General features: G+C 39.5%; 1 protein-coding gene across 3 annotated transcripts in view; it reads right to left on the bottom strand.

Annotated features, from left to right (window-relative positions):
- The window catches only part of SEC24D (SEC24 homolog D, COPII coat complex component), a 99554-nt gene that overhangs the window by 28226 nt on the left and 58599 nt on the right, over positions 1-12729 (bottom strand). For all 3 annotated transcript variants that reach the window (XM_072938317.1, XM_072938316.1, XM_006213918.4), the window contains exons 9-10: positions 10078-10216; positions 6647-6762 (exon numbers count right to left, since the gene is read on the bottom strand). In XM_072938317.1, coding sequence (XP_072794418.1) covers positions 6647-6762; positions 10078-10216 — 255 coding nt within the window. The remainder of the gene's footprint in view (positions 1-6646; positions 6763-10077; positions 10217-12729) is intronic.

Genomic DNA, 12729 nt, shown 5'->3' with positions numbered 1-12729 from the left:
ACTTCCGCAGCACCCGGAAGACCTCATTACCACAATTGTCCAAAGCTGAGTACAGGCTTGTGGCAGCCTTGCTTGTAACACGGCCTCATAGCAAAAAAGTCATAAACTGGAAAACTGTGCCCGCAAATAGTGCGAAACTATAATTAGCATCTGGTTTTGAAACTGTAGTAAAAATTAATTTGATACCGTCATTTTCAACCCTCTTCCTTCATAAGCTCCTTAAAGATATGAAATTATGTAGTAAGATTATAACTGTATACTTAAAAAACTGTACTGTATTATTAAATATGTACCTATTTCTTACATTTGTATGGCAACAAAATTGAATATTGGGCCTTCTATGTGTTTAAAGCAATCACTATAACATAAAGCAGCTGCTACATAAATGTGGCTGTGGGTCCCTTTACTGGGTGGTGTTCAAACAGCTTTTAGGAAGCAATTCTTCAGTTGGATCTCACAAAATATTTAGAAAACAGAACCACAGGGAAACAACTTGAGTAACTCACATTAGAGAATAAAGAATTAAGGTTAACTTAATTTTTAACTTTATGATAAATGACAAAACGGTTCTAAAATTGTATTTTAAATGTCACAATTATAAAATTAGATGATAATATCCCCAAATTATCTTACTAATTCATCCTCTATCCCCTACAGGGTTAGATGTAACAGTCTTCTAATGAACATCCTTCATTTAAAAAAAGAAGAAAAAAATGGCAGGACTTGAAAATTATCCACCTGAAAACTTCATGCTTTTGCCACATCCAAGATCAGACTAACAAAAAAAAAAAATAAATAAAAGAACTCTACCGCTGTCTGTGTGAGCTATGATTTTTATTGCAAATCATTCCTGAATCCCACCTAGACTAATTCATAACATAGACTTATGCTGATTTACTTAGAATGAAAATAGCAATAGTTTCCATTAATTAAACCAAATTAAATAACCAGATTTATGCTGACTTACTTAGAATGAAAATAGCAATAGTTTCCATTAATTAAACCAAAACCTCTCTGTGATCAAACCAAACGTGCCTTACCATTCTTTCATTCTCCCCTAAATTCAGCACCACCAGCTCCCCACCATTTTCCACATCTCCAACCTACACGTTTCTTTGGAATGCTTCACCTTAACTTGTTTTCTGTGTATGCAAAACTAATTCACCACTCCTCTAAACGACAGACGTTCTCTTCCAATATCCCTGCGCTATCAATGACATCACCACACATCACCACACATCAAAGGCTTGAAAAGATGACACTGACTCTTCCTTTTCTTTCAATCACCAAATCCTATTGATTTATTCTTTCAAAATGCTTCTTTCACACATTTTACCCCATCTCAACTCTTAACCACCCGGAAGTTTGTCATCCTGTGCCCAGACATCTCTAATGGCTTGGTCACTGGCTGCCGTAATTGATGACTCTACCCATTTAATCCAGCTTCCTTTGTCCAGCCAAGCTTAACAAGTATGAACTCTATAAAAACCTGGTTACTGTGACATCTTACTAAAACTGCTTTTGGTTGCAAATGACAGTGATTTGGAATAAAATCTGGCTCTCATCCTCAATCTCTTTTATCTCTGCAGCTGTAGGCATGGCAGACGGCTTTCAATTTTTCAGCCGCTGAGGCACCGTGGTGTCATCCCCTTTCCCACTTCTCTGACCACTGTTTCTGTTTTTCATTTTCTTATCTTTCTCCAAAGGGCACCCTCTTCCCTTTTCTCACCCTGTGCTCCGTCACAGAATCTCACTTGCTCGTTTGTAACCAGCACCTCCACACAGGCGGCGACTCAAATTCTCTCCCCTCGTGGTCTCTTTTCAGAGCCTCTGACCAGCATTCTGATTAGCTATAGCACATCTCCCCATAAAGTCCTGCCAGCACCTTACACTCAAAATCATAGAAGTTAAGACAACATTTCTCCCACTATGCTGGTCTTTTCTATAAGGAACCTACAGAAAACATGATCCTCTAAAATAATGTAGGCTTGAAATCTCACTTTCTCTGTGGAATTGTCAGTCTCCCTCACTACCCACACCCGGTTCACTGTGAAGTCCTTTACAGCTCCTTCTAGTTCCAGTACCCAAATTTAGACACCCATTTTCTTTCTTTAAAAAAATTTTTCTTTTTAATGGAGGTGCTGGGGATTGAACCCAGGACCCTGTGCTTGCAAGCCTGTGTTCTACCACTGAGCTGTTACCCTCTCCCTAAAATTAATTTTAACTGTGTAAAATACACATAATTTACCATCTTAACCGATTTTAAATGTACAGTTCAGTGGTGTGAAGTACATTCACATTGTGCAACCATCACCACCATCCATTTCTAGAACTCTTTTTATCATGCAAAATTGAAACTTTTGTACACATTAAACAATCACTTACCATCCCCGCTTCTCTCCAGCCCCTGGCAACCACCATTCTACATTTCTACTTTCTGTCTCTATGAACTGGACTACTCTAGGTACTTCAAATAAGTAAAATCATACAGTATTTGTCTTTTATGTGATTGGCTTATTTCACTTGGCATAATGTCCCGAATGTTCATTGATGTTACAGCATGTGCCAGAATTTCCTTCCTTTAAGGCTGAATAATATTGCATGGGATGTATACATCACATTTTGTTTATTCATTCATCCATATATGGATATTTGGACTGCTTTCATCTTTTGGCTATTATGTCTAATGCTATTATGAACATGGGTGTACAAATCTCTCTTTGAGACTCTCTTTTCAATTATTTTGGGTATATACCCAGAAGTGGAATTACTGGATCATTTGGTAATTCACTTTTTTTTTTTTTTGGTGATTCACTTTTTAATTTTCTGAGTTATTGCTTTCCTACTCTCATTTTCTCTTGCTTGAACTACATTAACTTCTAATATCTCCCCGCCTCCATTCTCCTTCCTCTCATTATACAGACGGCTGACCAAGGCACAATACAGATCACCATGCTACTGCCTCTGAGGACAGGTAGTTTGCTGAGTCCCCAGAGCCAAGCACAGAGCTTAGCACAATGGAGTGCTCAATAATGCTGGCCAAGTAAATGAATGTGTAGGTGGATGGATGGATGCATGGAAACAACTCCTTCTCTGCAAACTTTAATTGTCCTCATGGCCTACTAAATTAACAGATTCTTCCATGGCCTGGCACTTGAGGTTCCCCATAATACTCATTTAGCAAAATGTATAAAAACCTAAGAGATCAAAGCTATGATGTCAAACCCAGTAGAAATTAAAACGATGGTCTATTTCTCCAAACAATTTCTGAGCTTCACTTCCCATTATCCCCTAATACACATTCCTCCAACTAATTAAAGTGTTTGCCATTTTCAAAACATTTCCTACCCAGAAGTCACAATCTGGTGGGCCTGGGCCAAGAATTTGGGCAGAAAAAATATTTTGTTTGGCATAGTGCTTTTCAAAAATATTTGAATTTGAATGTGTTTGGGGGGAAAGGGGGACACACCCTCCACTTATCTTAGTCCCTATACTGGGTGCCCACCACTCGTCTACGAAGCCCACTGAGCCACTGAAGAAATCGCAGTGAGTGCAAATACCTCTGAGAAACTGCTTCTGCTAACATCCATCTCTCCTTCCATTTCCACATGTCCATCCTCAGCTGCTGGTTTAACCAGCTCAAGTGTCTCTCACTCTTTGAAGCCTTCCCATCCTCCAAATCAGAAATTATTGCTCCTCTGTTTTCTTACGGCACTCTGATTCCTCCCCTCTCACAGCATTTATCCTATTTGGGTTTATATCATAATTACATAATTTTCTTATCAGGTCTATGCATGGGAAGGACTCTGAGATCAGGTTCACCTTCTTGCTAATTTGGTATCACTCACACACATCGCCAAAGTGCCCTGGACATGCTGTGTGAATTAAAATTAAATGGAGAAACTACATTTTTATTTAGGAAAAAAAAAAGGCCAGTTTGGAATGAGATTTTACATTTCAGGTACACTTTGTATGTAGATATGTTCTGTAAACTTCTAAAGTGAAAAACATTCAATTATGAGATAGGACTGGGTTTTTATTTTTTCCCCTGGGGGAACTCCATGGTGATTCTGTAAATACATGCCTACCTATGAAGAGTGTACTGATAGAGAATAGGGGTTCTGTTCTTACACACATGGCTTTCAGCCTGGCTCCATCACTTCCAGTATGTATGGCCTGAGGCTGGTATTTAAGTTCTTTAAGCCTCAGTTTCCCCACTTAATGGTGGTACTCACCACACGAGTTCAGTGTGGGAACTAAATGATACAATATTTAGAAAGCACTTAGCACAGAGCATCACACCCAGTGAGTGTTCAATGAAGGCTAATTTTATTATCTAAAATTGGTATTCAGATAAAATAAAATGAACAGGGAAAATGTGACTTTGTAATTCTCCTCTAAGTTTGTGCAGTGTTAAAAAATACACATACAAGTTAAATAAGCTCTTTTTCATCGTCCAAATCCCTAAGTCAACTCATTTATACTCTATTTTAATATATAATTAAGCTTGAAGATAGTCACAGCATTTTTTATTATGAACTCTACTTGGAATAATAAAAGGAAGATTGAGCTTAGGAAAACCTCTTCAAAATGTACGGTTTTTATCTGGTTCCTTGCCTGCTGGGTGAGATTTCCCATCAACTAGACATCTGGAACATTTCCAGATAACAGTTTGAAGATAACTGAGACTTTTGTTCCCAGAAATACATTTGACTCCCTGCCTAAGTTTCTACCCCCCCCCCCCAAAAGCATAAAATCAAGATAATACAGCCTTTCTGGCAGAGCACTGGAAATTCATAGTTAGATTTACACTACAGTTGCAAAGATCAGTGAATAAATTTTCCATCACTAGATACAACGGCCTTATTACATTTAACTAACTTCAAATGTTTATGTTCTGCCTAATCATTCTCCTTCTGTCAATGGCAGTGGAGAAAAAATAAACTGTCCAAAAGTATTTGGTACTTTAGAACATGTTTTTTGCCTGAGATAAAGCACTTGCACCAAAAATGTTCTTATGTTTCCCAAAATATGTTCAAATATTACATTTAAGACTAATAACAGATTAACTTTCCTTTACTAAGTAGTTCTAGGGAATACAGTGAAAAATGTATACAAAACACTAGAGCAATTGCAGAAGTTATGTTAATTGAAAAACATTTTAAAATCCACTCAGTTGAAAAACTTCTAGTTAGGAAAAATGTTCTTTGTAACTTACATTCAGTGCAACATGGACTGGTCCCCCTAGCAAACATCTATGACGGAAATCTGTGAGTCAGAGGGTGTTTTCTGACAATTGGGCCTTAGGAGGCGCTCCTTTTTGGAAAGGGAAGTAAGTCACAATGACTTTGTTTCTTCAAGTCTATACCTGGTCCTTCATATACAAGCTGAAATCGGAAGTGATTACCCAGTAAGATATTTTCAAATCATTGAAGATTTTCAAAGCCCTGCAAGGTACCCATCATGATGTCACCAACACTGTCACTATGACATTGGAGACGGGAAACAGCCAGTCCTGGGAATAGCAACACACCTGCAAATTCATTCGCTCATTCACCCATTCACCCATCCAGCCAACCACATGCACTGATCAACTGCCCACCCCATGGCAGACGCTGTGGTAGATGCCGTAAAGACAGCTGGGACAAGATTCTTGTCTCCAAGGAGACCAGAATCCATGCAGAGGGAAAATATCAAAGGATTTAAGTTCTATGGGTATAACTGCTAAAACAGATATATGAAACTAATCCTATGGGAAAAAAAATCAGAAGAATTAGTAAATAACAACCTTGATGAAGTCAGAGAGGGTTGCATGCTCTCACACACACACATTCACATTAACTAAAATTTCAGCCAGGTATTAGAGAAGAAGTCGGGGTTTGCTGGGTGGGGTCCATACAGACGTATCAGGAGGATGGGAAGGCAGTTGGGTCAAAAGAATATCTTAGATTAAAGCATGTAGTTGAGCAGGGGAGTGATGAGTTCAGAGTATGTGGGTAAGAGTTTTGTACAACTGAAGACAGAGCTGAAATGGTAGTTTGGGGTCCAACAGCTACTGCTGCTCTGATAAGGAAACCTAAATTTTTTAATTAAATTTTTTAGATTATGGGGGGGGGTCTCATGGTTACATTTTAAAGTGAGGAAACCAGAGGCCAGGATCCCAGGCTGCTGAAACAGACTAAGGGAGATTCTGAGAGCCTTCAAGCAGTGCAGTGACAAGTGGAGCGGAGAAGGGTGATACAGAAGAAACACATCAACAGTCTGATGACCATACTGGTTGAGCTTTTGCCTTGGAAGGGAAATTTTTCTGAGATGATTGACAAAACAAATAAGGCAGAAGTTTTACATGGAACTGTTGTATTGAGGACCTAGCATATTCTATCTGACAGGGACATAGAATTAAATTATTGTTTTCTATTTCTGCCACCTCTTTTTAGTTTTTAAAAAGGATCACTGCAGTGGATGGGCTGGTTATTTAATTATGTTAACAGCCTAGAAGGCGTGGTCTGTGTCTTAGGCATTGCTCCATCCCCATGGCACCACCCAAAAGCTGTTTGTGAATCAAGAGTCAGTTCGTTACATATGAAAGTTATTCACTAGTATTTGACATCCATGTGTAAACACTTGAAGCCCTGGGAACACTTACTCTGCAGTAATCCAAAGTAGCAACATATTCATAAGATCCTAGAGATAGCTCTGGCTTCTCATAGTGGTCCAGTCTTCTTCCAATGTGGTCCAGATGTTGGAAATAGAATGGTGGAACTAATGAAAACAAAATAGGAAAGGAAATCTTTTGTTTTTATAACACAGACAATTTAGTAAGTTCTCAAAATTTATCATGGGAAGAAAGGAGTTAGCACGAGAAAAAAATATTTTACAACTAGACTGCAGTATACTCTAAATACCCACCATTAAAAAGCATGCTCGGAAAGAATGAGGGTTTTCTAAAATACCCATTTGATCCTTCTACAAGTTCTTGATGACAAAGACCGTCAATTATTTGGATAGAGAAACAGCGGATAAAAGTACTGGTGTTTTTAAGTTGTCGCAACCAAAATTTAATCGTCCCTATTTAATTACCTCTTTTAAAAGGAATCCTGGCTTTTCTATTTAAATTTTCACTGCATCAGCAAACATACATCGGTTATTTGGACTGTACTGTTAATTACAATATTTATTATCCTTTAATTAAGAGATGTCTTCAGCCGTGGGGAGTTCGCATGGTAATCTTTAATGTCTGGGCTTCAGAGTGGAGAAGATTACTGTATTAGGGAAAGACTACACCACTAAGATCTCAGCTGAGGAACTCTTAATTCGATTCAAATGTCTAAGAAGGTTAGTTCTGGCAAAGTCCTGGAAGTCATCCAACAGCACAGGAACACTTATGAGTCACACGCTGAACACTTGGACAAATATGGCCTGGCATCTCTGCGCAAACGAACTCCTGTTGCCCTGAGATTAATAGGGCTGGCAATTAAACCACTGACAACAGACGTATTTAGAATAACCAGCAATGCTCTGCTTTTCAGCATTTCATAGAAAACAACACTTCCATTTGTAAAACCACAGAAGCAATGACTTTTGTTTTAAAACCAATAGCTCAGTATTCTTTCTTTTTAGTTTTGAACTAACATGGATTATAACAGGACCGTTTTCTCAGTTTGGACTTAAAAAAAATCACTAAGCTTGATTTTTTTCTATTTTCTTATCACATTGTGGCCATTTCTTTTTAAACCTTTTTAAGATTCATATGTATGTGTGGATCTCTTGGAAAACTGTCTTGGGAAGATTACAGCAGTGGGAAACTGATGGTCTCAGCTGAGCAAAGAAAGTTATGAGGGTCTTAAACTGCTATTTTGTGACATTCAGATGAGATGCATATGCTGGTTCTAGGATGTATGCGTGGTCATTTCTACATCGTTTCTGTAATTTATTTTCATTCACACATCTGCATGTAATATGTGAACATTTTTCCACTTAAAATTAATGAGTTTTATATTTGTTAGCATTTAATATCATGTGTCATGTTTTATAAGCCAGAATTCAAGTCCCCCCATAAATTATGCACTGCCACACGACACTCATCTTCTGGCCTCACACACTTCCCACTGTGCAACCTCTGGACACTTGGAAGGGAAATAGAGTAGAACCATGTGACCACACCTGCTGGGTTTTCTCGAACCCTAACAAAGTCCTGTCTTCTTTAAACCTAAATGAAGAATGTAGCTGTCAATGTAAATAAATCTAAGGGAGTCTGGCTTCCTTGTAGGAACAAATATTGGAGTCTAATATGAATAACCCTATCAAAAATTGAACATGGAAGCTTCCTAGGAGTGGATGCCCAAGGGAGGGGAATTTATTGTCCAGAAATATAAGAACTCTGAGCGCTTTTCCTCTACCGGGAAGTGGCAGGGACTTTTAAGGCTCTGAGTTGACACTTTGGGTGTGAGGCCAGAGAGTCACACCAAATTAAAGATCCTAGATGCTCCAAGTGGATAGGTCCTGGATAAATTTCTGATCACCTTGCTGGAGAGCTGAGGGCTTGAGTGAAGACATTGAGATCTAGTGACCTTGGTGGAAGCACTTATCAAAATACTTCAGGGAGAGCCCTCTGCCTTCTTGTAACATTTTCCCCCAAACTAAGTAAGAGGGAAGTGCACTGTCATGGGGTCCCTGAGATCCAGGTCCCAAGACTGTGTGACAGCCAGATTCGGTGGCAGAGTCCATCCAGGATGAGAGATGGAATAAGATCTTCCTCAGAAAGAGAAGTAAGGGTGGAGGAGCAGCGAATCTGGTCTCACCACTAAACCCAACTTGTACCGAGTAGACGCCCCAGGTGGAGTAAGGAGAGAGACCTCCCACGAGGACCTTAACCCAGTCTTCGAGATGAGGCTGAAACCAATGAATCCGCTCCACAGCAAGGCACTTCCAAGACCTGACTGGAGGTCTTCGTGAGAAAGCCTCACCGTGTCAAGTCTCCGGCACTGGGAGCTGGGCAAAGCCATGGACTGTGATCAGGGGGCAGGTAAACAAGGGGACAGTATCACTCTCCCACCAGAGGACGAACATACAGGGAGCCCAGAGGCCATGAATGTGACGACACAGGCAGAAAGCTGTGCCTGAGCTCACAGGCCATCGGGGAGCAGCCACAGGAGACGTGGCTCCTGGGCAGAGCGCTATACACTCCTCAGATCTGGGACCTGCAGGGAAGGGTGTCTACAAGGATGAGAAGACGAGGAAAACACAGAAAAGACTCATGTTCTCATACTCATCGCACAGTTCTAGAAAAACTATAAATGTAAATGAACGTGGGGATGTTCACAGCCTGAGAATGAGCTTTGGTTGACACCAAAGAACTAAAAATAGATGTTATAAATATAACAAATGTAAGTGCTTTTGGCAAGCCTGAAGTTACTTTTCAACATCAGTGAATTCATATTGGAATGAAATTGAAAATATAGTGAATCTGGGGAAGCCCCTTGTTACGATGATTTTTTTCTTTGTTAGACAATCTGACACTCATGTTGGAGGGAAAAGAAATCTATATACATGTTAGAGTCCTTAGTGATACCTGAGCTTTTCCTGAATACTGATGAATTCACATTCAAAAATAACTGGGCGGAATGGTGAAAAAGGGAACCATCTCTCAAGTTTATCATCTGCAAACATGGATCAATATAGATAAAAGAAAGTTCTTCTTTATAATTTCCCTGAAAGGAAACCAACCAGAACACACTCAGTTTAGGACATCCAAGCCCCCCGGAGTCTCATATGAATGCATGAGTTCCACAGGGAAGTTGCTATGTTTCTCATAAAACTCCTAAGTAGGGAAGTCATTTCATTTCCCAATTCCTCTCCACAAAGCCTCAGTCAGAGGCAAAAGGAAATTTTACCTCTTCTGTCTACAGATGATAAACCTGGGAGGCTGTTTCTTCTCTCATCATTCCTTTGAGTTATTCTTGAAGGTGATTAGGAAAAGTTCCGGTGTAACTAAGAGCTTTAACGGGTCTATTTTTTCCTGAGCTAAGAAGTACAATACGTTCCGTTTCCCTGAGAGCATGCGTTGGCCTTCCTTACCGTCATTCACGCAGCTGCAGAATCCACACTGGTACCTCCTTCCTCCTTCAATGAACTGCATGAACGGGCACATGTAGGCTTTGCATCTGTTGCATCTGACTGGTCCGGTCTCGCCATGATTCACCAAGTAGAGGGGTGTCTACAGGAAGCAAGTGAAGTAAGAGACAGGTGCACATGGGATTTCCAGGTATTTCAGAAGTCCTAGGTGTTAACTGTAACTGGAAAACTCTTCTAATGGGCTCGTTAAAGAACTCAACCCTTAGCGTTCACCAGGGGAGTAAGGATGCCTCCCTGGATATTCAAGGCAATATCCAAACAGAAATGAATTTAACTGCACATCTAATTTATAAGCATACACTCATATTAATGTATATGTGTGTATGTATATTTACCTACGTGTGTGAAGACAGGAAGAGAAAAAATACAATGATGGTAATAATACTTAACAAAGCTTATGCTGAAGATGTCCTGGACAACTTGTAACACATATTTCGCTAAGTTTGTTCATTAACTGTAAATAAAGAAGGGAACTGGGTCTGATTTTAAAGGCTCTAGTTTGCACAGCAGTATGCTGTTTAGACAGTTTCATCGCAGTATACAAAACGTATCTTCAAAAATGCAACTGTCCGAAGACGTTCACTTATTTAGGCAAGGAGCCTGATTCTGCCTTTTCCGTTTCTTTATCCCATGACACAATGTCTCACGAAGGACTCTTAAGGTGGCTGGTCAGGCTTTGCCAGAACAAAACAATAAATATTTCAGCTGCTTCTTCCTCATAAATATGCGTGGAAACCATAACACATCTTCTGCAGCTTGAAAGTTAAAATGCTCAGCAGTAGAAGTCTGCCTTGTTTCTCAGCGCTTCTGGCTCTCAGAATAAAACCACAAAGATTCTTCTTATTTTTGTAAATCTCCTTAAAGATAACATGTCTAGAAAAGCTTGACAACTACCGGGTTTGGCACATCAAGTAAGTTTTCCTTTCAAGAAAAAGGCGTAAATAAAGCTGACTGCTCTTTAATGGAGTCAGACACACAGAGCGGGAGGAAAGTGGCGATGAGGTGGGGCCATAAGGCCATTTTCTGCTGTTTTCTTAGGGGAGAAAAAAAGAGAGGGAGAGAGATCTACTGTTTGTCTTGCCTATATGTTCAACATGAGAACTAATCCACTACTGAGGTTTCAGAAATGAGTTGTGAGGTCTCAGAGAAGAAAACAAAAAACAAAAAACAAAAACCAGGTAGTATAATATACAAAAGAATCAAGGAAAGGATGAAAAACAAATGTATTCAGAATCACTCCCTCTGCACTGTCCTCTCTCCCCTCTTGCCTCCAGGACCAGAGATGGACTGGATTGTCTTGTTTCTGGTCTCTTCTGATCTACAGCATGGGTGTCGCTCTGGTGTCCCACCCGTAGGGCTGTGACAAGGAATCCACATGTGGGACAGAGTACTATGCCTGCACACATTATTGGATATGAGATAACTAACTTGCTATCAGATCTGTACAGAACCACCTTTCCTCTCTCAAAACCACTCAGCTCAGGAGAGCGTGCATATTTAACAGCAGTTAGAGACAGGCTTGAGTTTCTAAAGGTGTTTATTAGTAAAAGTATTTAAATTACCTAATTTGTTAGTGTAACGCGTTATTGTAAAAATGACCTAGAAGACAGGGAATCTACCTTTCAAGAACTTCTGATACAATCTGATGGTTAAAAAAAAGCTGAGGCACAGTATCTGAAATATTTCTTCAAAAATGCAACTCTGAAGAAATATGTAATAATGTTCACTTATTTAGGCAAAGAGGCTGACTCTGCCTCTTCTGTTTCTTTATCCCATGACACAGTGTCTCACAAAGGACTCTCAAGGTGGCCAGTCAGGCTTTGCCAGAACGAAACAACAAATATTTCAGCTGCTTCTTCCTCAGAAGCACGTGTGGAAACCATGACACGTCTTTCACAGCTGGGAAGTCGTAGTAGATTCTAAAACCATTCGAGGAGTCTGATTGAAATACACATATACATATTCAAACGCTGACATAAATAACACTTTTCAAATAAAAATTTCTTGTGTGAAGAGTATAAAGTGATAAATGTGTAACCTCTTCAACTGGTAATAGTAAGAAATAATCTGAGGGGACAAAAGAGAAGCAAACAAGATACAGGTGCCAACAAGGGGTTCTTAAGACAATGAATGGAGAATCAGAATGAGAAGTGAAAGATAATAAAAATCTAAGGATAAGGTAGCTTTTTCTGGGTAAAAAATCCAATCATCGATCATGACTTTGGTTGCTGTTCTGTTTTACAAATTCAACCTCTGAGATCAGGAGATGCTTTTAAGAAGAGTTACGCTAGTATTAAAGTCTGCAGTTTGCATAAACTCCAGCCAAGTTTACTTCACTCATCCTTTTATTTTCAAAGAGTTCAAGGACTATAATCAATTCCCTGAGATACTTCAGAAACCAAAGCTGATGCAATTATTTGCTAGACAAAGCAGAGGTAATGGAAGGAAAATTAACCTTATTTTTACTGATATGATTTACTCAAAGGCAGGCCCAGCCTAAAATTACTGAAATTGTCGGCCGCTAACACCTAAGCATTCCAGTCCTGGCAGATTCAAACTTGCAGAACTGAAAAGGAATGTCTAGGAACAAACTGG

The sequence above is a fragment of the Vicugna pacos genome, chromosome 2 (assembly GCF_048564905.1).
Source record: "Vicugna pacos chromosome 2, VicPac4, whole genome shotgun sequence".
Classification (NCBI taxonomy): domain Eukaryota; kingdom Metazoa; phylum Chordata; class Mammalia; order Artiodactyla; family Camelidae; genus Vicugna; species Vicugna pacos.
Note: the sequence above shows the minus strand (reverse complement) of the source record. Positions and strands in the feature narration are given on the sequence as shown.